At 41.1% G+C, this 25,394-nt stretch overlaps 1 protein-coding gene across 3 annotated transcripts in view; it reads right to left on the bottom strand.

Moving 5' to 3' along the window:
• The window catches only part of LOC139554915 (septin-7-like), a 49,215-nt gene extending 33,310 nt beyond the window's left edge, over nucleotides 1-15,905 (bottom strand). For 2 of the 3 annotated variants that reach the window (XM_071368186.1, XM_071368187.1), the window contains exons 1-2: nucleotides 11,777-11,795; nucleotides 8,068-8,170 (exon numbers count right to left, since the gene is read on the bottom strand). In XM_071368186.1, the coding sequence (XP_071224287.1) occupies nucleotides 8,068-8,077 (10 nt within the window). In that variant the 5' untranslated portion in view covers nucleotides 8,078-8,170; nucleotides 11,777-11,795. Of the gene's footprint in view, nucleotides 1-8,067; nucleotides 8,171-11,776; nucleotides 11,796-15,138; nucleotides 15,141-15,717 lie in introns of those variants that run through there. The other variant, XM_071368188.1, reaches the window with a different exon arrangement.
• Nucleotides 15,906-25,394: the final 9,489 nt, after the last annotated feature.

Below are 25,394 nucleotides of genomic sequence, written 5' to 3'. Positions count from 1 at the left end.
CACTGGTAGTACAGGCCTGTAGCTGGGGCTTGGGAAGGGATCTCCCTACACTGGTAGTACAGGCCTGTAGCTGGGGCCTGGGAAGGGATCTCCCTACACTGGTAGTACAGGCCTGTAGCTGGGGCCTGGGAAGGGATCTCCCTACACTGGTAGTACCGCCCTGTAGCTGGGGCCTGGGAAGGGATCTCCCTACACTGGGATGGTATCATCAGCACTGGTATGGATGCTACTGGGAATATGGAGCCCAGACAAGACTTCCGTTAACAGTAGTAGGTGAAGGGTCAGTCTCAGGGTCATACAGCTAGAAACGGAAGCTAAGCTGGTTTATGTGACCTGTCCTAGAAAGTAGCATTCATAAGTTCCACCAGACCAGAGCATGACCATGGCCCCCTCTCGGTGCAGTCCTGCCTGGCCCATCCCTGCCAGTGGCCCCCTCTCGGTGCAGTCCTGCCTGGCCCATCCCTGCCAGTGGCCCTCCTCGGTCAGTGAGCAGCCCAGCCAGCAGCACACTTCCTTTAAAGGAAATGTTCAGCAGCTGTGTAAACCATGGGGGCTTATTCAGAGGAGCCTTACACTGCTCCAAATGCAAGGAGATGAGGGGCTAGCTGGAGATAGAAGGGGGAAGCAGGAAAAAGTTTGTATTGGAGAGGGGAGACAGTTCATTTGATGGTGCTGCCTTCTACTGCAGTGACACGGGGCAGGAAATAGTACACCGACTGGTGAAATGAAGAGTGGTTCTGTTCTTTTAGGAGGGGGACAGCAGAAACTGGCTGAGGTTATTCTGCTTTCACTGTATTTAACGTGCAGGTAAAGTGTGTGTGTGTGTGTGTGTGTGTGTGTGTGTGTTGAAAAGGGGTTATTTCCCCTTCAAATACGGAATGCATAAAAAATGACTATAAAAACAGTACATGTCTGGCTACCACGTGACAATCTTTAAATATCTTGTGGCAAACACATCAATTTCCTTTAGAAAGTCAGAGAGCCAGTCAAAACCCTGAAATCCTACGTGTTTATGTGGGGGACATAGTTTCCAGAGAAGATAAAAACCGAAACGCATTAAAAAGTATGTGTTAACCGAGGCCAAGCACAATGAACTGAACTAGGGTTTGCTGCGGTAGCCATTCTAGCCAAGATCAAGGTCAATCTGAGCAAACGTGGTAAATCATTGGCAAATATTTACTTTTACAGATGGACGCAAACGTCCGACTGCTGCAGCCCACTGTCACTAACTTGGCTCCCGACAATCAGTTCTGACCAAGAGAGCCTTTAGCCTTTCGAACGCTTTGCTTCCAAGTTGAAACAGTTCGAGCATATATTAAGACAAAGTTGAGATGTTTGTGTTAATTTAGGTGTTTGGCAGGGTTCTATTTTCATTTTTGGGCTGTCGAAGTTTGGTAGCCAAAGTACGACCAGGGCCTAAAATAAAACACCCGCCACATGCCAAACGTGGGTAGATTTTGGCACTGGCGGGTAAGAATGTCGAATTCACCAGCCACGTTGGCGAGTGGTAACTCTCCAGGTGTGAGAATTTAATAAAAATGGTAAAGTATGGGCACAAGTGAGAGCATTCATTTATAGTTGTTTTCAAAGTATTTCTGCCGTTTTGTTTAATATCTGGTAATGCAAAAAGAAATCTGAATCCTAAAGTTATAGCTATCCCACCTTGCGCAGCAACACTGCCTGTCTGGAGGACAGTGCTGAAAAGTACTTTAGTAAAACTACTTAAGTAGTTTTTTTGAGTATCTGTACTTTCCTTTTAATATTTTTGACTACTTTTACTTCAATACATTCCTAAAGAAAATAATGTACATTTTACTCCATACATTTTCCCTGACACCCAAAAGTATGTACATTTTGAATAGCTAGCAGGACAGGATAATGGTCAAATTCATGCACTTATCAAAAGAACATCCCTGGTCATCCCTATTGGCTCCAATCTGGTGGACTCACTAAACACAAATGCTTCGTTTGTAAATTATGTCGGAGTGCTGGAGAGTGCCCCTGGCTATCCCTAAATAAAATAAATTAAAAATTGTGCCGTTCACTTAACATAAGGAATTTGAAATAAGTACATTTTAGCAATTACATTTACTTTTGATACTTAAGTATATTTAAAACCAAATACTTTTAGACTTTTACTCAAGTAGTATTTTACTGGGTGACTTTAACTTGAGTTATTTTCAATTAAAAAGGTATCTCTTTACTTTTACTCAAGTATGACAATTGGTTACTTTTTCCACCACTGCTGAAAGATCGGTTTTTAGAAGCAATGGGCACAGTCATAAAAGTTGCCCTAATTTACTTGAAATTCTACTAAAGTCAGATATTGTCCTCATGTTTCTTGGCTATTTACATTGTTTTGTTCAAAAGCTAGGTTGCTTTTCAATGTTTGAGTTTGTTCCCAATGCTAGAAAAGCCTCTACTAGACATTCTCACAGGCATTGTGATGACTCAAGTGGCCCGGTTACCAAGGTAGTCTTAAAAAGAGCAGCTTAGGGTTGCAAAGGGTCAGAAACTTATAAGTTAACTTTTTTCCAGAAATCTACTGTTAACACTTTTTTTACACTTTTTTTCAAATCTTTACAGGAAAATGCCACGGCACTATCTGACGTGTGGAGACATTTCACTGCAGCTAATGTAGAATGAAAAGCTGTGTACATTTGCAAGTACTGTGCCAAATCATATGTGAAGAATGCAACAAAGATGCAGAATCATCTGGCAAAGTGCATACATTTCCCTCAGCGCACACAACAAGCAACCTCTGACAAAAGTCTACTGCTATTCGAGGTGAAAATGATGAATCAGACACCTTATCGATAGCAACAGCTCATGGTCCTCCTGGAATCAGAAGTTTTTGTTGACTCAATGGTGGAACGTAGTCAGAGAAATGCTGATGAATGTCTTGCTCGAGCTGTGTATGCAACTGGTTCACCTCTGATGCTCACAGGCAATGTGTATTGGAAGAGATTTCTGAATGTTCTTCACCCAGCATACACCCCGACATGCTTTACCTACTCATTTTCTGGATGCAGAGTTCAACAGAGTTCAAGTGAAGATCAAGCAAATCATGGAGAAATGCTATTGCTATTGTTTGAGAGCTCCTAACAAAACACCTTTTTCACCGCGATAGGTTTGATAAATTCACCTCTGAAGGTGAAATGTGTACTTAAATCAGAGCAAGATTTCAGAATGTATCATCCATAGGATCCCAAAGATAACATGAAGTGTCATTTTGTTAGATAAAATCCTTTTTCATAGCCTAAAAAGGGTTAGGGTCCATATAGCATGCACGATCGATTTTGTATTTCCACTCTTTCAATTTGCAAAGAAAGGAATCTGTTTAAATCTAACCCTAAAAGTTGTTTCAACCAGTCAAATCACATTCGTATGTATTCCTCAGAGATCCTAGAACGTAACCAGACTTTATATCATTAGGGGTGTAGTATATCCTATAGGACACCACATTTGGTCAGAGAGCGACCAACTTTGATCGACTAACTTTGTCAAATAAGCACCAAATCGGGGTCAAACAAAGCTAGCTAGATAGCCAATGAGCTGGGCTTTACGGGAGTATCCGGAAACCCTGTATATGTCGCAAAATGTAGCTACTAACCTGGGCTTTACGGCAGTATCCGGAAACCCTGTATATGTCGCAAAATGTAGCTGCTAACCTGGGCTTTACGGCAGTAACCGGAAACCCTGTATATGTCGCAAAATGTAGCTGCTAACCTGGGCTTTACGGCAGTATCCGGAAACCCTGTATATGTCGCAAAATGTAGCTGCTAACCTGGGCTTTACGGCAGTATCCGGAAACCCTGTATATGTCGCAAAATGTAGCTGCTAACCAGGGCTTTACGGCAGTAACCGGAAACCCTGTATATGTCGCAAAATGTAGCTACTAACCTGGGCTTTACGGCAGTAACCGGAAACCCTGTATATGTCGCAAAATGTAGCTGCTAACCTGGGCTTTACGGCAGTATCCGGAAACCCTGTATATGTCGCAAAATGTAGCTGCTAACCTGGGCTTTACGGCAGTATCCGGAAACCCTGTATATGTCGCAAAATGTAGCTACTAACCAGGGCTTTACGGCAGTAACCGGAAACCCTGTATATGTCGCAAAATGTAGACGCTAACCTGGGCTTTACGGCAGTATCCGGAAACCCTGTATATGTCGCAAAATGTAGCTGCTAACCTGGGCTTTACGGCAGTATCCGGAAACCCTGTATATGTCGCAAAATGTAGCTGCTAACTTTGTGCGACAGCATGCCTTTTCCTTTTGGACAACAATTATAAGAATATTCAGAGTTATGAAAACTGGTTGTTTTGCAAATGTTGAACTTAAAATACGGCTAATACTGGAAAATATAAATCAAAGTTCAAGTATACAGTTAACGATATTCTTTCAGAAAAATGATATAATTTGTAAAATAATATGTAATATGAATGCAAATGTGAATGCAAATGTAGTTCGCTCATACTTCAAGATATCCGTCTGAAACTGCCCATACACTGCTGCCATCTTGTGGACACCATCTGAATTACAACCAGAGTGATGGCTAGAAGTGGGACCTTTGTTGCATTTCAAAGATGGTGGTAGGAAAAAAATAAAGTATGTTTTTAATCAGATCTATTGAGTTATATCTTCCTACATTTAATTCACATTTCCACAAACTTCAAAGTGTTTCCTTTCAAATGGTACCAAGAATATGCATATCCTTGCTTCAGGGCCTGAGCTACAGGCAGTTAGATTTGGGGATGTCATTTTAGGCGAAAATTAAAGGGGGCTATCCCTAAGAAGTTAACCCTCTGCTGCTCCCTGTGGTGGGCGGGCTGTCGAGTCAACCCACATGTCTCCGGGCCAGGAGAGAGGGAACTAGAGAAACAATGAGCGAGGAGAGGGAACGCCTGCCTGGTATTCCCGACCCATTGCTGTCAGTCTGAGTAGAGTTGAGCAGCATTCAAGTGGTTCCTTGCTGGAGTTTCCCCCTCTGCTGCGCTCTCAGGAAAAATATGGTTGTAAGTGCAATTTTGTATGGAGCATTTAATTAGAATGGCAGAGTAATTGGTGAAGCTGAGCTTCTGTCATGCTGCAGGAGATTCAGTACCTGATAGTGTGGTGTGTTTCTCTGTCAATGTGAGTGTGTGCATGTTTTCTTAATTAACATGCACTATCAGATACTGTGTATCTCCTTCCTGCAGCATGATATCAGCTCAGCTTCACCAATACCAAGTTTATCATTTTAAAAGGCTAATTGATCATTAGAAAATATTTTTGCAATTATGTTAGCACAGCTTAAAACTGTTGTGCTAATTAAAGAAGCAATAAAATTTTAAAAATGGCCTTCTTAAGACTAGTTGAGTCTCTGGAGCATCTGCATTTGTGGATTCGATTACAGGCTCAAAATGGCCAGAAACAAAGAATCTTCTGAAACTCGTCAGTCTATTCTTGTTCTGAGAAATGAAGGCAATTCCATGCGAGAAATTGCCAAGAAACTGAAGATCTGGTACAACGCTGTGTACTGCTCCCTTCACAGAACAGCGCAAACTGGTTCCCTGAGCCGCCTCTTCACTGTTGACGTTGAGACTGGTGTTTTGGGGGTACTATTTAATGAAGCTGCCAGTTGAGGACTTGTGAGGCGTCTGTTTCTCAAACTAGACACTAATGTACAATGGGGCAAAAAAGTATTTAGTCAGCCACCAATTGTGCAAGTTCTCCCACTTAAAAAGATGAGAGGCCTGTCATTTTCATCATAGGACAGACAAAATGAGAAAAAACAAATCCAGAAAATCACATTGTAGGATTTTTAATGAATTTATTTGCAAATTATGGTGGAAAATAAGTATTTGGTCAATAACAAAAGTTTCTCAATACTTTGTTATATACCCTTTGTTGGCAATGACAGAAGTCAAACGTTTTCTGTAAGTCTTCACAAGGTTTTCACACACTGTTGCTGGTATTTTGGCCCATTCCTCCATGCAAATCTCCTCTAGAGCAGTGATGTTTTGGGGCTGTTGCTGGGCAACACGGACTTTCAACTCCCTCCAAAGATTTTCTATGGGGTTGAGATCTGGAGACTGGCTAGGCCACTCCAGGACCTTCAAATGCTTCTTACGAAGCCACTCCTTCGTTGCCCGGGCGGTGTGTTTGGGATCATTGTCATGCTGAAAGACCCAGCCACGTTTCATCTTCAATGCCCTTGCTGATGGAAGGAGGTTTTCACTCAAAATCTCACGATACATGGCCCCATTCATTCTTTCCTTTACACGGATCAGTCGTCCTGGTCCCTTTGCAGAAAAACAGCCCCAAAGCATGATGTTTCCACCCCCATGCTTCACAGTAGGTATGGTGTTCTTTGGATGCAACTCAGCATTCTTTGTCCTCCAAACACGACGAGTTGAGTTTTTACCAAAAAGTTATATTTTGGTTTCATCTGACCATATGACATTCTCCCAATCTTCTTCTGGATCATCCAAATGCTCTCTAGCAAACTTCAGACGGGCCTGGACATGTACTGGCTTAAGCAGGGGGACAGGATTTGAGTCCCTGGCGGCGTAGTGTGTTACTGATGGTAGGCTTTGTTACTTTGGTCCCAGCTCTCTGCAGGTCATTCACTAGGTCCCCCCGTGTGGTTCTGGGATTTTTGCTCACCATTCTTGTGATCATTTTGACCCCACGGGGTGAGATCTTGCGTGGAGCCCCAGATCGAGTGAGATTATCAGTGGTTTTGTATGTCTTCCATTTCCTAATAATTGCTCCCACAGTTGATTTCTTCAAACCAAGCTGCTTTACCTATTGCAGATTCAGTCTTCCCAGCCTGGTGCAGGTTTACAATTTTGTTTATGGTGTCCTTTGACAGCTCTTTGGTCTTGGCCATAGTGGAGTTTGGAGTGTGACTGTTTGAGGTTGTGGACAGGTGTCTTTTATACTGATAACAAGTTCAAACAGGTGCCATTAATACAGGTAACGAGTGGAGGACAGAGGAGCCTCTTAAAGAAGAAGTTACAGGTCTGTGAGAGCCAGAAATCTTGCTTGTTTGTAGGTGACCAAATAATTATGGTGGAAAATAAGTTGCAAATAAATTAATAAAAAACCCTACAATGTGATTTTCTGGATATTTTTTTACAGGCCTCTCTCATCTTTTTAAGTGGGAGAACTTGCACAATTGGTGGCTGACTAAATACTTTTTTGCCCCACTGTACTTTGCCCCTCCCACTCCTCTTTCTATTCTGGTTAGAGCCAGTTTGCGCTGTACTCTGGGCAAGACTTATGGAACAGAGAGAACAGTGGAGTGGAGAATGGCAGGGATATAATGGTGCCTGCATCCTGCGTCTCTCTCTTTCCCTCCATCCCGCTCTCCCTTCAGCTGTTCAGGCTCCAACTCTGGCTGCATGAATGGAATTACAGGAAACCTCCCACCCACAATCCAAAAGGCACACCACACACACACACACCCCGTGCACACACACACACCATGGAGGAAATAAACCCTGACTACCCACCATCGCTGAAGCACATTTGTTTAAAATATGGTTTCTATGAGTCCCGCTTTACATGCAAGGCAAGTTATCCTAACTCAACAGAAAGCATCGCTAATGGATTTTAACAGCCAACTGCCAGCACTGTAGCATGATAAAGTTCCTGACTGAAATGTAATACTGCTGGACTGGACACATGAACGTCCATGGCAGACAGCCATATGTAGGCTATATTACATATCCACATACATTTCTTACACAGATGTGTCCACATCATTCAAACAGAGACTGCATCCCAAATGGCACCCTATTCCCCACATACTACACTAATATTGATCAGAGCACTATGGACTCTGGTCAAAAGTAGTGCAATACATAGGGAATAGGGTGCTATTTGGGACGCAGAGGAGCCTCTAATGGCAATTTTCATGCATACTTCGCTGAATCATAAAGTAATATGCAAACAGCTTTTTACACAGCAGTAAAACCATCTGTTTTCCCCAGATAAATAACAGGTCATTTTTTCTGTTCTGTGGGGTCTTATTTAGAAAAAAGGACATAAAATGAGCTGCAAATATCTCTCTACTCACCCACGACCATGAGAGTGAACTCGAAGCCTCTCTTGACGGACTTTCTGTACACTTGGTTTGGGAGATTGGCAAAGCCCACATAACCTTCCAGGAGCTTCTCTTGCTGTAGACAAAAACCAAACATAAATTATTTTCCCAACTGTCCGGGCAGGTAACAAGGCTAAACTAAAGACTGGATATACTGTTGACTTCGCCACAGTAGCTGTGATATCACTGGCCTATAAAAAAAACTATTTAAAAGTTAATGAATTGACAGGTACAGGATATATATATATATATATATATATATATATATATCAAAAAATAGCAACATGTTAAGGCTGAGCGATATGGACAAAATATCATATCACAGTATTTAAAATTATAATTACGGTGTGACTATTATGTTTTTAAATAATAAAAGTTTAACATTTGCTGGTGACCCTACGGTGGCAACACATACACTACCGGTCAAAAGTTTTAGAACGCCTACTCATTCAAGGGTTTTTCTTTATTTTACTATTTTCTAAATTGGAGAATAATAGTGAAGACATCAAAACTATGAAATAACAGATATGGAATTATGTAGTAACCAAAAAAAAACGAATCAAAATATATTTTACATTTGAGATTCTTCAAATAGCCACCCTTTGCCTTGATGACAGCTTTGCGTACTCTTGGCATTCTCTCAAACAGCTTCATGAGGTAGTCAACCTGGAATGCATTTCAATTAACAGGTGTGCCTTGTTAAAAGTTAATTTGTGGAATTTCTTTCCTTAATGCATTTGAGCCAATCAGTTGTGTTGTGACAAGGTAGGAGTGGTATACAGAAGATAGCCCTATTTGGTAAAATACCAAGTCCATATTATGGCAAGAACAGCTCAAATAAGCAAAGAAAAACGACAGTCCATCATTACTTTAATACATGAAGGTCAGTCAATCCAGAACATTTCAACAACCTTGAATGTTTCTTCAAGTGTAGTCGCAAAAAAAATCATCAAGCGCTATGATGAAACTGGCTCTCATGAGGACCGCCACATGAATGGAAGACTCAGAGTTACCTCTGCTGCAGAAGATATGTTCATTAGAGATACATACCTCAGAAATTTCAGCCCAAATAAATGCTTCAGAGTTCAAGTAAAAGACACATCTCAACATCAACTGTTCAGAGGAGAATGCGTGAATCAGGCCTTCATGGTCGAATTGCTGCAAAGAAACCACTACTACAGGACACCAATAAGAGACTTGCTTGCGCCAAGAAACATGAGCAATGGACATTATCCTGGTGGAAATCTGTCCTTAGGTCTGGAATCCAAATTGGAGATTTTTGGTTCCAACCGCTGTGTCTTTGTGAGAGGTGGGTGAACAGATGATCTCTACATGTATATTTCCCACCGTAAAGCATGGAGGAAGTGGTGTGATGGTGCTTTGCTGGTGACACGGTCTGTGATTCATTTAGAATTCAAGGCACACTTAACCAGCATGGCTACCACAGCATTCTGTAGCGATACACCATCCCATTTGGTTTGGACTTAGTGGGACTATCATTTGTTTTTCAACAGGACAATGACCCAACACACCTCCAGGATGTGTAAGGGCTACTTGACCAAGGAGGAGAGTGATGGAGTGCTCAGATGACCTGGCCTCCACAATCACCCGACCTCAACCAAATTGAGATGGTTTGGGATGAGTCGGACTGCAGAGTGAAGGAAAAGCTGCCAACAAGTGCTCAGCGTATGTGGGAACTCCTTCAAGACTGTTGGAAAGCCATTCCAGGTGAAGCTGGTTGAGAGAATGCCAAGAGTGTGCAAAGCTGTCAAAGGCAAAGGGTGGCTATTTGAAGAATCTCAAATATATTTTGATTTGTAGCATGGTTACTACATGATTCCATGTGTTATTTCATAGTTTTGATGTCTTCACTATTATTCTCCAATGTAGAAAATAGTAAAAATAAAGAAAACCCTTGAATGAGTAGGTGTTCTAAAACTTCTGACCAGTAGTGTACATTCTAACTGATTTCAATGGGTCTTTCTCCATTCTGATTTTTTTATGCTGTTCAATTCAACCAAAAATAATGTTTAGCATTTATCCATTTCCTGCACTCATTTGAGATCATTTCCACACTGCCAGGTAGGGCTGCACGTTACGGGCAAACAATCTAGGCCTTATTTTTAACCAAATGTGGCAATTGCGATTTGACTTAGAGCAAAACACTTGGGTGAACTGTTGGAATAATGGAAATATAATGATTATTCTAATTATATAGTTAGAATATAATAGTGGGCACTTTGAATACAGTGTTTTTTAACATGACAACGAATGAAAATGCCCGGGGGAAGTTATTGTGGCAGGGTAGGAAACAAAGTGTTAAGTGTTTCCTAGGGGATCTATAATCTTTGACTACATTGAATGTTCTCTCTTAGCTACTTCATCTAGCTAGCTAACATACTCATGGTTTGCATATTCCTCTTTGATTTAGAAGATACAGTTGCACAAACATGCTGATTTAGGTCTACACAATCACTGGTATTACCAGGCTGTAGAGCAAGTTACGTTTGCTATTACTCAGTACGCTAGCTAGCGATTAGCAGCTAACAAGATTTAGGCCCAACTTGCTAAGACAAACTAGCTGTTTGCAGATGTAAGAAACAAACTAATAGTGTAATTATAGAACGCTAGTGGATTTATATTAAGTAAAGTGAAAACAGCATCGCTGTGATCAACATTGTTGTATTGACCATGCAGATTGAACTTAAGTGTATCGTGGTTGACGAACAACAACTGCGCTCCTGGAGTAACAGAGGGCAGGGCTAGGTCTGTGTGGAAAGCAGCATGAGAGAGACAGAGAGAGAGAAGAAAAAAGCTTTGACTATGTACAGACTCAGTGAGCATAACCTTGCTATTGAGAAAGGCCGCCATAGCCTGTCTTCTCTCGAGAGCTAGATCTGCCTATGTGCACACTGCCCACAAAATGAGGTGGAAACTGAGCTGCACTTCCTAACCTCCTGCCAAATGTATGACCATATTAGAGACACATATTTCCCTCAGATTACACAGATCCACAAAGAATTCGAAAACAAACCCGATTTTGACAAACTCCCATATCTACTGGGTGAAATATCACAGTGTGCCATCACAGCAGCAAGAAAAGGTCAACCAGTGAAAAACAAACACAACCTATATTTATGCTTATTTATTTTCCATTTTGTACTTTAACCATTTGTACATTGTTATAACACTGTATATAGACATAATATGACATTTGTAATGTCTTTATTCTTTAGGAACATCTGTGAGTGTAATGTTTACTGTTCATTCTTATTGTTTATTTCACTTTTGTATATGATCTACCTCACTTGCTTTGGCAATGTTAACATGTTTCCCATGACAATAAAGCCCCTTGAATTGAGATGACTCAAGTAGCTGAGTAACCTATAAAAATGAATGTTACACACGGCGTATCACTTTTAACAAACCAAACATTCAAATACCGTTATAGAAGGTAAATTATAAACCCAAACCTGTCTGTGCATCAATACCGGTATATAGTCAAACACGGTATACCGCCCAGCCTTACAACATGGACCCAATCATTTATCAGATAATTGATTGAATTCATATGCCCAATCTAACATTCTCATCTCCTAACATCATCAAATAAGAACATATTATAGCCTAAAGGTATGGTACAGTGGAGTGACGCTAGGCCATCAGTCTCAATAATACTTACAGCTTAGTTGGAGAGTGCAGATCAGGATGGTTGATAGTGGGGTGGTGGTGGAAGAGAGGAGATGCAGAATGATTCACAGTCCACGGTACAAAGGACGAGCACCACACCATAAAGGAAAGAAATTAGAAATACAGTCAAATCAGCTAACACAGACAAATGTTAGAGTCCACCATTCATCATGTGTCAGAATAACACATTCATGCCTGCCTGCAGATAAAAGCCCAAAAGGACTAACTCACTTTGACGCCGTTTCAATGTGCAAGTGCCATCATGACCAATAAATATCCCTACTCATTTAGTAGTCAGAAAGGCATAGCTTCTGAGGTACAGTTTAACTTACTTGTGTAATTTCTAGCCTAACTTCTAGCCTTTACTGATAGGTCTTGTTATTATATTTTTCCTATAGCACTCAATCAGATAAGATGATTGGTGGTAGTGGTATGCATACTTTGTTTGCTTGGTTAATGCTAGTTCCTGCATCTTTCACCAAAAATTCAATTCGATCCGCCACAGGTATGAAAAAGTATTTTCTCATTCAGTTTCTTCATTCTATTTGAAGGGATTTTACCTGTTTTATAGGGCTAGGTTATTTGTCGTCAAATCCATGCATAAACGTCTCAGATATCCTTTTGTGTGTGTGTGTATGTATATAGCTTCACTCTGAGGGTGAAGAACACAGAGATGGATCAAGATTTACGAGCAGTCTAGTCTGGAACGGGGTTGTAGCCTCAGTTTCTTTTACAGCTCTCTGGCTGCCAGTAAAGTGACATGAGAGCTCACCCAAAATGAGTCTTTCCCTAAATAGGATAGCAGCCATTACTGAAGAGGAGTGTGGAGTCAGCAGCCAAACAATGTCCTCAGTTAGGAGGAGAACAATCATGTACTTGCCAACTGTAATGACAAAGTTAGGCTAAAGCAATAAGACAGAAAATTATACTTATAATTCTGCAAATCAACCTACCTAGCATTCAAATTGCCTAATCCTCACTCCTACAACTCACTTGAGCTTCAGTTTGAGGAGTTACAACTAACTCAAACTTCCTACAGTATTTTAGATCTGTATAGGAGAGCTGTCATTGGTTTATCCAGGAGTTTAGAGGTGTTAATACATCATTTCAGAGACTGATGTGAAAATGAAATCCTATTGGCTACAAGCCCATAGACGTGTAAAGCACAACTCATAGCAGGAGGCTGTTCCTTCCAGCAGCTTCAGATAGACAGTTTTTCAGCTCATTGGCTATTAACGAACCACTTCCACAGAGGATCTGCCCCACCTAGCCTACACTCAAGCTCATCGTCTTTGAGGGTTTCAATGTTCAAATGCCAGGTGTGTGTGTGTAGGAAGGGGGGCGGTGTAGAAGTAGACAGATGTAGCATGCATCACCGCCCAAGCCACTTCCTCCTGATGTTATGTGTCTGTCAGTCTGCTCTGGAGCAGAAGCATCTGTCACGTACACAGTACGACTGTCAGTGGTGCCTGTCGCTGATCAAACACTTCATGGCAACCACAGCACATAGCTGAGACATCAGCATTATGATCATGATGCTGCTCTCTTAGCTAGCTCCCACTGAGGAGAGAAACATTTGATGTGCACTTCAGAGCCTTCCCTACTTTTCCACTAGTCCAAGGTTAAGGTCATAAAAGTTAACGTCAGCTTATGAAAAAAGAAAAAGTGAACTGCAACTACTGCAACTTCCTGACTCATAGCAGGCATAAGCGGCTTGTTGAAATTTACTTAAGTCAGTCAGGTATTTTTCAAGGCAACACCCATGCCATATTTCTAATACCATTGTCAAGGTTGGAGAGAGGGCCCAGCGTGGTGGACATCTGTGTCTTGGATGTTCACCTCAACCTTTACACAGTGGCTTTAACAAAGGCCACTACATACCTCCAGGAAAGCAGCTTTGCTTCCTCCCTTAGGCCCTACCACCACTCTTTGCCAATGCTTTTCAATGCATCGATACAGTCCGCTCTCATTGCTATATGCTCCCTTCAAGCAGAGTAGATGTGTTATTCTTCTTTGCTGGTGTTTGGTAAACTGCCGGAAAATAAGTGGTGGGATTGAGGCTAGTCTGCCACAGAGAGCCCGAGGTTAGAAAGAGGAGTGTTCAGCTAACCCTAGAGCAAGGCCTAGCACAGTACACTGATGTAGTCTTGCAAATACTAGAGGAGGATACACGGTAGAGAATGTTGCTCTACTTCGGAAAGTCTGACCCCTCCCACGACCTTTCTTCATTTTCCCAGATCGTTCTTCACCAGACTAATAGTTTTGCAAACCTCTCCATCAGAGTCTGTCTGTGTCTGCCACACATGCTTTAGTGTCATAATCACAGTCACTTTTTATTGCTAAACTGTAATTTAGGAATGATGTTAAGTCTGTGTGAGTAAAACAGTCCTGAGAGTGAGGTGAATAACAATCAGTGGTCTACATGGAAAGCTGATCGACTCTCCCTTCACTACATACCTACCTACCCAGTTCATTGGAGGCCAAATTCCAATTCTCTCCCAATGAGTGTCTACCGTATTTCACACACCAATCCAATGCTTTTAAATCGTTGAAGGGGAGTGAACAAATAAACTACACCAAGATGGGGAATAATCCAAAATGGGACTTTTATGGGCACCTAAACAAACTGCCAAGGCTATGGGCTGTCTGTGTCATCACAGACATCCTGGCATTCCCAGGCCACACCATCTGACACACAAAAAGTTAGTAACAATAATGGAGAGACAGCAATTGTTCAATAACAATTGAGAGAGAAGGTGGAAAACAATGTATTTACTCAAACTAAAGTAATAACATTGCATGCATTCCATAGGTACTAGAGAAAACATTCACATGGTCTGTCAGTAGGTAGACTGTTGGGTTTGAATGGCTAGGGTGAGGATCTATGCCGGTCTCTATACTCACAGCAAACCATTTCATGACAGATTCTACAGCTACAGGTCACATAGAGGAATAACTGACAGGCAGAATAACTCAGTAAGAGCATCCGCCATGCATTTACAACATTATTACCACAGTATTAATCCAGTCTCATGTGAACCAATACAGGACATAGTATTCTAAAGGAGATATTGCAGTCCTCCTACCCCACTCCAAGTAAAACATAGTTGATGCTGATAGATGACAGTTTTTGATTGACATTTTGACAAACAAACGAATGATGACGTAACTTGCTAGGTGTTTTTGAGGAAGTTTTGGTTCATAACAACTGTGCTCCAGGTTTCCCCCGCATTGACTTTACCATTGATTCAATCCACTTTAATTAACTAATGACTAGTTATGTGATCAACACTGCCAGTTTCTGACATCAAACTAAGCAAGCTACGTCGACTTTTTGGAATAGCAGGCATTCACAGCTTAGCAAGCGACGTCAACTATTCCATTACAACCTAGCTAGCTAGCTAGTAGTAAAGGTTTTTATAACGCAATTGTTCTCTGCGCTAGTAGTTAACTAGGTAACGTTAGTTGTTAACTAGCTAGAAACGTAACTATTTATGATGCGCGTTTGTTGGGTTTTCCTACTTATCACAACCACCACAACTGGCATCTGACGAAGTAACTAAACTCATTTGACATTCTTCACACAGCATATTATTTGGCCAGTAATGAACTTCTCTGACTGTATCTCAACACGTTAACGATAGGTAGCTCATGTTAGCTATCGTTTGCTGGTACTGTACTAGCCGACTGTGTGCCAGGTAACAAAGCCACTCAGTCGGAAAAAAACTAAGGAAATGCCAAAGTAACGTTACTCGCGGTCATTCTCGAGCGGTGTGTAAATGTATTTCAATGAGCCAACTAACTATCGTTTTTCTAGCTAGGGAACTTGTTAGCTAATTCTGACAAAGTTCTTTAGTAACAACTTCGAGGACGCAAATAAACGATAGCAAAAGTTCCCGAATGAATTAAAACGGACAGAGTAAGAGAACTCACCCATAATATTGCCGTTCCGATGCACCTCATTAACCGATCTTTCACCGTTCGACATTCCCTTTCACGTACTCACAGGAGACCACAAAACTGTAAAGGTCGTATCCAACTTATTTCGCGTAATGTCAAAAATGTCCACTGTCTGCTGCATGTGGTGGAGACATAGAAATAGATAGAGGACTCTAGTCCCCAAAAGACTTTATGGCGAACTACACGCAAGTGTCTTGTCGCCGCCAACTGGACAAGGGTGAAAATAAATCACAAAATGCAACTAAATTCCATACAGGGAAGGGAAAAATAACATGAATCCACACAAACTACAAAATAAAATATATTCCCACTCAAATCAAATGTTATTGGTTGCATACACATATTTATCAGGTTTTATTGCTTGTGTTCCTAGCTCCAACAGTGCAGTAATATCGAACAATATACAACAATAAGCACAAATCTAAGAGGACCAGCAATAAGTCCGAAGTTTGTATATATATATATATATATATATATATATATATATATATATATACACACACACACACACACACACACTACAGTTCAAAAGTTTGGGGTCCACTTAGAAATGTCCTTGTTTTTGAAAGAAAATCAAAATTTTTGTGCATTAAAAAAAATCTCATTGATCAGAAATACAAAAGGCCAGCAGCCAGTTGACGACTTGTGAGGCGTCTGTTTCTCAAACTAGACACTCTAATGTACTTGTCCTCTTGCTCAGTTGTGCACCGAGGCCTGCCACTCCTCTTGCTATTCTGGTTAGAGACAGTTTGCTCTGTTCTGTGAAGGGAGCAGTACACAGCGTTGTATGAGATCTTCAGTTTCTTAGCAATTTCTCACATAGCCCTTATTTCTCAGAACAAGAATAGACTGACGAGTTTCAAAAGAAAGTTCTTTGTTTCTGGCCATTTTGAGCCTGTAATTGAACACACAAATGCTGACGTTCCAGATACTCAACTAGTCTTAAGAAGGCCAGTTTTATTACATATTTAATCAGCACCACAGTTTTCAACTGTGCTAACATAACTGCAAAAGGGTTTTCTAATGATCAATTAGCCTTTTGAAATGATAAACTTGGATTAGCTAACACAACATACCATTGGAACACAGGAGTGATGGTCGCTAATATGGGCCTCTGTACACCTATATAGATATTCCATTAAAAATCTGCCGTTTCCAGATACAATAGTCATTTACAACATTAACAATGTCTACACTGTATTTCTGATCAATTTTATGTTTTTTTAATTGACAGAAAATGTGCTTTTCTTTCAAAAACAAGGACATTTCGAAGTGACCCCAAACTTTTGAACGGTCGTGTATATGTATATATATATACAGTGGGGCAAAAAAGTATTTAGTCAGCCACCAATTGTGCAAGTTCTCCCACTTAAAAAGATGAGAGAGGCCTGTAATTTTCATCATAGGTACACTTCAACTATGACAGACAAAATTAGAAAAAAAAATCCAGAAAATCACATTGTAGGATTTTTAATTTATTTATTTGCAAATTATGGTGGAAAATAAGTATTTGGTCACCTACAAACAAGCAAGATTTCTGGCTCTCACAGACCTGTAACTTATTCTTTAAGAGGCTCCTCTGTCCTCCACTCGTTACCTGTATTAATGGCACCTGTTTGAACTTGTTATCAGTATAAAAGACACCTGTCCACAACCTCAAACAGTCACACTCCAAACTCCACTATGGCCAAGACCAAAGAGCTGTCAAAGGACACCAGAAACAAAACGCCTGAAGGTACCACGTTCATCTGTACGCAAGTATAAACACCATGGGACCACGCAGCCGTCATACCGCTCAGGAAGGAGACGCGTTCTGTCTCCTAGAGATGAAAGTACTTTGGTGCGAAAAGTGCAAATCAATCCCAGAACAACAGCAAAGGACCTTGCAAAGATGCTGGAGGAAACCGGTGCAAAGTATCTATATCCACAGTAAAACGAGTCCTATATCGACATAACCTGAAAGGCCGCTGAGCAAGGAAGAAGCCACTGCTTCAAAACCACCGTAAAAAAGCCAGACTACGGTTTGCAACTGCACATTGGGACAAAGATTGTACTTTTTGGAGAAATATCCTCTGGTCTGATGAAACAAAAATAGAACTGTTTGGCCATAATGACTATCGTTATGTTTGGAGGAAAAATGGAACCGTGGGGGTGCACAACCGTGAAGCACGGGGGTGGCAGCATCATGTTGTGGGGGTGCTTTGCTGCAGGAGGGACTGGTGCACTTCACAAAATAGATGGCATCATGAGGGAGGAAAATGATGTGGATATATTGAAGCAACATCTCAAGACACCAGTCAGGAAGTTCAAGCTTGGTCGCAAATGTGTCTTCCAAATGGACAATGACCCCAAGCATACTTCCAAAGTTGTGGCAAAATGGCTTAAGGACAACAAAGTCAAGGTATTGGAGTGGCCATCACAAAGCCCTGACCTCAATCCTATAGAAATTTGTGGGCAAAACTGAAAAAGCGTGTGCAAGGAAAGAGGCCTACAAACCGCACTCAGTTACACCAGCTCTGTCAGGAGGAATGGGGCAAAATTCACCCAACTTATTTTGGGAAGCTTGTGGAAGACTACCTGAAACGTTTGACCCAAGTTAAACAATTTAAAGGCAATGCTACCAAATACGAATTGAGTGTATGTAAACTTCTGACCCACTGGGAATGTGATGAAAGAAATAAAAGCTGAAATGAATCATTCTCTACTATTATTCTGACATTTCACATTCATAAAATGTGGGGTGATCCTATCTGACCTAAGACAGGGAATTTTTACTCTGATTAAATGTCAGGAATTGTGAAACTGAGTTTAAATGTATTTGGCTAAGTGTATGTAAACTTCCGACTTCAACACTATGTACAGCAATAGTAACCGGGTGGTAGCCGGCTAGTGACAGTGACTAAGTTCAGAGCAGTGTGCTGGGTGGAGGCCGGCAAGTGATGGCTATTTAACAGTGTGATGACCTTGAGATAGAAGCTGTTTCAGTCTCTCGGTCCCAGCTTTGATGCACTTGTACTGACCTCGCCTTCTGGATGATAGCAGGGTGAACAGGTAGTGGCTTGGTTGGCTGAGGACCTTGATGATCTTCTTGTCCTTCCTTTGACACTGTGGGCTGTAGAAGTCCTGGAGAGCAGGCAGTGTGCCCCCGGTGATGCATTGGGCAGAAAGCACCACCCTCTGGAAAGGCCTGTGGTTGCGGATGGTGCAGTTGCCATACCAGGTCGTGATACAGTCCAACAGGACGCTGTCAATGGTGCATCTGTAAAAGTTTGCGAGGGTCTTAGGTGCCAAGCCAAATTTCTTCAGCCTCCTGAGGTAGAAGAGGCTCTGTTGCACGTTCTTCACCACTCTGGGTACTACTGGTATGTAGGCCTACCGGTATTCACTACCACCGGTCCTTCAGAGATACTTGACCTTTCTACCCCTTTGACAGCCTCCGCATAGCAGACTCTCTCACTCAACTGCCCTGATTTTGGCAACCTCAGTCTCTTTCACCTTAATCGGGCATTCAAAGGATTTCAGTTCAGGTTCTCCACCACAGTTACAGCACTTTGCTCCTTGCCACTGTTTTCTACAAAACATTCGACATCTCCTTCACAGGGATCTTTCCCACATGTCCCACATCTCGACTTCTCCCGTCCAAACATTTTACAGAAAGAACATTGTAAAGGTGGGTATACGAAAGCTCTGACAGGATAGTACACATATCCCATCTGCACTGCCCAAAAGCCTGGGCAGCAACATTGAGAACTTTCAGAGACAGATAAGGAAGCGAGACATCTCACTCGCTCCTTTTTTCTGGTTCATATACAGTCAATGAACTAAGCAGACCAGACCCAGTTGCTAATGCATTGGTGTCTATGGGAGAGCCAATCCTTAAGCAGACTGGAACTGTGACCATTTTTCAAAATGATAAACGGCCCGAGTGGGACATTAAAAAATATATATAGATTTTACCTTTATTTAACTATGCAAGTCAGTTAATAACAAATTCTTATTTTCAATGACGGCCTAGGAACAGTGGGTTAACTCCCTTGTTCAGGGGCAGAACGTTAGATTTTTACCTTATCAACTCAAGGATTTGATCTTGCAACCTTTCAGTCACTAGTCCAAAACTCTAACCAATAGTCTACCTGCCGCCCCATCTACCATCTTTGCTTTCACCATTTTGAAGTAGTCATTGGGTGGGACCAGAGGTGTAGTGATACCTGGAGAAGTGGGTATACTCTAATTTTGCAAAACATTTCCCCAACGACCCTCCCGAAAAAGGAAAGGCTCCCTGTGTGAAAACTTCTATGAGAAACAGTGACATACACTCTGAATGATGAATGCCATATTGGTCTTTCACGGTTAGGCCACCCCAAGCTGTACTGTGCAAGTATGCTAATAGTAGGCCTACTGTTGATAAATAAAATAAATGAGGCTGTCAACTAAGTCCGAAATTCACAGGTTTCAGATTTGGAAAAAAAGGGGTTCACACTTTTTTTTTATAGAGTAATGTAATACAAGTGGACGTTCTAAGTCCATAACAATGCTTAAACCACATCAGGAGACCACTTTTAAGGTCTGGGGAAAATCTCTTTAGATTTTGAGTGTAGCTACCCTTTAATTCATGTGCACAGGGACCTAGCACTGATGTTTGGTTAGCAGTGTTTCTGTAGCACATGCAAAAGAAATGGCCATTGGATTGATGCCAATACTTATTATAATTCTGCCAGGTAGGCATAGGCTACTTTGTAGCTAGTTAACATTTAATTGAGAAGGTTTTTGGGAAAGCATTTCCATCTAGAAGATGGTTAGGCCTATCATTACCATCGCTATATTTTTCCTGTTCCTTAATTGTTTAAAACCAGGACGTTTTACTTCATACAGATGTAGGATCTTAATTTGATCACCCTTTTGCTGATGAGATTTTCCTGCACAGCAGGAAATAAAAACTTGTAGTGTATTCAATGTTTAAAAAGTCTTCTAAAGTTTGTAATTTCTACTTTAAAAGGTCAGACTTTATTTGCCCTAGCAAAAACTGTATGAGCCCCTACAAAAAATATCTATAAATTATAATCCACATAATAATTCAAATTTCCTGTTGCTGCATTATTTTCCTGCGGAAGCAAACTGGCTCAAATTAAGATCCTATGTCTGTATTATGAGGCATGTCTTACCTTGCTTCAAAGTAGCCTGTAGCCGGAATCCCACTATAGAAACATGGAGACAATTAGTTGTTGCATCTTTAGATTTCCCCTCTTTCTTAATATCTAACGAATATTTTTGTCTCTGTCCATGAAACCGCCTGCAAATCTTAGAAAGGTGTTTCTGCAAATTGCATTTTGTAACATCAGCGTGTAGGCCAGTGGAGGCTGCTGAGAGGAGGAGGGCTCAAAATAATGATTGGAACAGAGCAAATGGCATGTGTCATGACGTGGCACTTTCTGGGTATAGATCATGGCTTCTCACTCTCTCCTACACCCAGGTTCTGTTATCTCAGGTCGTAAATTCCTGGCGGAGACTCTCTCCCCCTTTTTCTGCAGTGTGGAGAGAGAGTTCCACAGTAGAACAAAGGAACTCCCGCCAAATTCTACTACATTCCAGAATTTGAGACTGGAACAATATCCATAGTTAGGAGAATGTGGAAACGGTCGGTGGAGAAGCCAGCTACGACCCGGTCCGTTTTGTTTCATGTTTGTGACCTCATGAAAGACAATACAGCCACATTACCATAACTCTGTTTATACAGGTGCTCTGTTATGAGGTTTGCATCTAATTATTGTATAAAATGAATGAGTAAAGATTAAACTATTTGTGAAATGATGTAATGTGATGTTAAACCTTTAATGTGAGAGAATTGTATTCCCTTTAAAGTTTAACTAAGTCGTGAGCACAGACATGATCTGGCGTCATGGAACCGCTTTTACTACTGTCACAAATAAAAACCCCTCCTGAGGAAATCCTCTTTAGACCACACATACCTCGGTGTAAACTGGGGTGGCACAGGTTTGAGTACCAAGACTAAGCAAACCCACAGCGTGAGCTGTGATTGCGAATAGTTATTGAATTCCTAACCATACCACATGGAGCATTGGCTACACAGCTGGAAATGGTTAAACTCTGAGACTATTGATCCCTACAGAATAAGAGAAAATCTTAGATACTAATTACTAGTCTGCAGCTAGAAATTATGTAAACCTGGGATGCGATTACTGACAACCGCCGTAACATCTATCTATGAGTACATTTCTGAATGGTACTCTGAAGTATCCATTCTAACCGTGAAAGACTTTGATCTTCAGGGAAACAGAAAGAGTGCGAGAGACTCGGATGAACCCGTCCAGCAGACGGACTGACGATTCCAACAGAGATCACGACGACACATGGGTGTAAATATATATTGATTGCAATTTTTCCCGAATGAGTGAGCGTTCATGTGCAAAGGATTAGCATTTCAATTAATATAATTATCAACTGTGTGTAGAGATCGCTTTTGTCTTTCCCGCTTGTTCTCAGTCCACACCCACTTCCCTTTGTCCACCAAGCCGTCATATCGGCTAGCACACTAGGGAATCTTCCCTATCCTTGTTAGTAACATATGTCTACTGTTTGTTTGTTTATGCATTTCTGTGATTATTTAGTTAGTTAGTAAATAAATGATTAAGCCAATTGGTGTATGGATGATTCATAGTAAAGGCTGGGTTCGTGCAGATAGCCAACAATTTACAACATTTGGAATGAGACTGACGTGAGGTAAAGGAGAATTCATTAATAGAAGACTAATTGATCAGATATTAAAATATCTGAAGAGTTATATTTGGGGAAATTATATAATTTTGTAATCTGAAGATTTTCCTTGGTGCCCCGACTTCCAAGTTAATTACATTTACATGATTAGTTTACTCACGTAATAATAATTACAGAGAATTGATTTGATAAAACAAATCTTCACTTTTAATGATGCCAAAGACACGACACATGGCATCAAACACATGGAGACCATGTGTTTTATGTGTTTGATACCATTCCACCTATTCCGCTCCAGCCATTACCACGAGCCCGTCTTCCCCAATTAAGGTGACACTAACCTCCTGTGCTGTAGGCCTACCGCCGTGTGCGCATTGTTGTGCCTAAAATGTAAAGAAATAGCTTTATAGTTTATCAACATTTTAAGCTAAACATTGTGATCTGTTCCATCAGCCGTATTAATTGATGTGGCGTGTACCTCCACTACACTACTTGGCTTTATACCTGCTCAAACAACACTCTCCAGGCGGCAGTATTCAACATTTCAGTTTGTTAACCAACTCATAGAAGTAGTACAAGAAGAAAATTGACTACTTCAAAATGGAGATGGCCTCAATGGCGCTCCCCATGCTGCACAGACACCAAAATGGGACAGATACAATGTTGCATCTTCTATCTCTATGGTACCCTTGGTGAACAACAATGGAACGGAATGAGAGGAACATATGGCAAGATTTTAGGACCACACCAAACCATGGTTGGTTTATGGAATCCTATACCATCTATGATGGAATGATTCGTTCATGGATTGATCATATGACCTATGGTGCCACCTAGCGGTTACAGTATGAAAAATAAACCATAATCAGGAGGCAACTGGCCCATCTTTATTGAAAGGACTTTGCGATATACACATTAGGATCTTCGTCCAAGAGATCTTGACATCTATGGCACACGAGATAGCATGCCTTCCCTATCACCATAGTGTCACTGGATCAAGCATCTTGCCTACTTCCTTCTAAGTTCCACACATAATCTACATTGGTGGCAGCCCTGGGATGATACCACAGTCCCTCAGGCTTTTGTTAAAATCATAACCAACACAGAGGAGGAAAATTGGACTGTAACATTGAGCCCTAAACAGCCTTGAAACCCTGAATACACCAACTAACCACATGACAACCTCTGTGTTGAGATGAAATGGGATGAGGGAATGAGAATGTCGCTTCACATATCTGATATGAAAGAGATGATCGGCTGAATGACTGACTTTGCTCCACCTGCGTGTGTATGTGTTATTATTGTGGCATGGAAATAAACAAATACTCTGACCAATTATAGAGAAGTCTGAGTCTATTACTGTGAGAAAACGGACAAATGACAGGGCTGCCCAATGATGTAATTGAGGAATGACTTGTTAAAGGTTACACATGACGTAACGTAGACAAATGTATTGGGTTAGTTACACAGTATTTTTCTTTTGCATTATCACACACTATAATTTGCCTTGAGAGACACACCCTGTCATTTGTATATTACATATTCTCAATGAATATAGCACTCAATTAAACAGTATTAGTTATGGCATGAAATGACCACAAGGTGTCAGTGTTGGTGATATCAAATGCAACCATACAGCCATGTGATTCAGTATGTATTCTCATAGCAGTGAACAGCAGTGGGATTGTCTGTATAATCAGATCTAGGCCCTGGGAATGGGCTCTCCTGTAGAGGACTGTTTATGTCTGAGTCATAAAGAGAATCGCCATTCATTCACAGTTGATCTAAGTGCAGTAATGAATGTAATGACTCAAACTCTTCTGAAACCCTCCACAGCATCTCATAGCAGAGCTCAGTCAATATCCTCCACTCACATAGTAGTTCTAAAACATCTGAATGCTAATTACAGTGTGTGTGTGTGTGTGTGTGTGTGTGTGTGTGTGTGTGTGTGTGTGTGTGTGTGTGTGTGTGTGTGTGTGTGTGTGTGTGTGTGTGTGTGTGTGTGTGTGTGTGTGTGTGTGTGTGTGTGTGTGTGTGTGTGTGTGTGTGTGTGTGTAGTATGTTTATATGGATAGGATTTCCATAAGCTTTATATTCCCTCATTCAAAGAAAGAGAACTGAGAGGATTCATTCATTCTTTCACATGGACCCTTTCATTTATTTAGTTTCAAGTTTATTGCAAGTTGTAAATGTAGGCTACATTCCTATGTTATTTAAACTGACTTTGAGATTTAAGTCAACGTAGTACAGAATTTTGGTAGTCAGTGAAATAATGATATTCAGAGCATGCATGTCCTTCATGTCATGTGTGTACTTGCCCTTGCAAAACTGTCTTAGTCTATAATTATTCTACTGTATACCCTCCTTTGTCACAAACCAATGTCACTATTGCCAGTGTAGTGATGGTTTGAGCAGTTGCCTTCCGAGTGAACATTTACAATATCTGTTGCCGGGTGTAACATGTTTATGTATTTTAAATTGTCAAATCAAATCAGGAAACATGTATCCTCTTCTGAATATGGATTTATGTGGTGGGCGTTAGCGTGGGCGTGTATATCGGTGTAATGCATGCATGAACATGGGGGGTGTGTGTGTGTGCAAGTGCATGTGTGTATTATAATACAAGCCATTAGATACACTGCTTGTCATCTTTAGTCATAGAAGCCATAGCTCATTAGGGAGCCTAAAGAAAGAAAGCTCACAGCTCAAGATAGAGAAAAGAGAGAGAAAGAAAGTGGGTTTCTTTGCCCAGGAGCGAACTGGTACTTTGGTAGCTATGATGTGTGTGGTCTGTGTGTCCATCCTACAGAGTGTTTTAATGTACGGAAATGCTGCAGACAGACCATGACTAAGGAAGCTATGGAGCCTGCCAGTAGTCCTGTTAACGAGATATACATAGCCCTGCTTATTATACCAGC

This window comes from Salvelinus alpinus, chromosome 26 (genome assembly GCF_045679555.1).
Source record: "Salvelinus alpinus chromosome 26, SLU_Salpinus.1, whole genome shotgun sequence".
NCBI lineage: Eukaryota > Metazoa > Chordata > Actinopteri > Salmoniformes > Salmonidae > Salvelinus > Salvelinus alpinus.
This window is presented reverse-complemented; position numbering and strand designations above follow the sequence as displayed.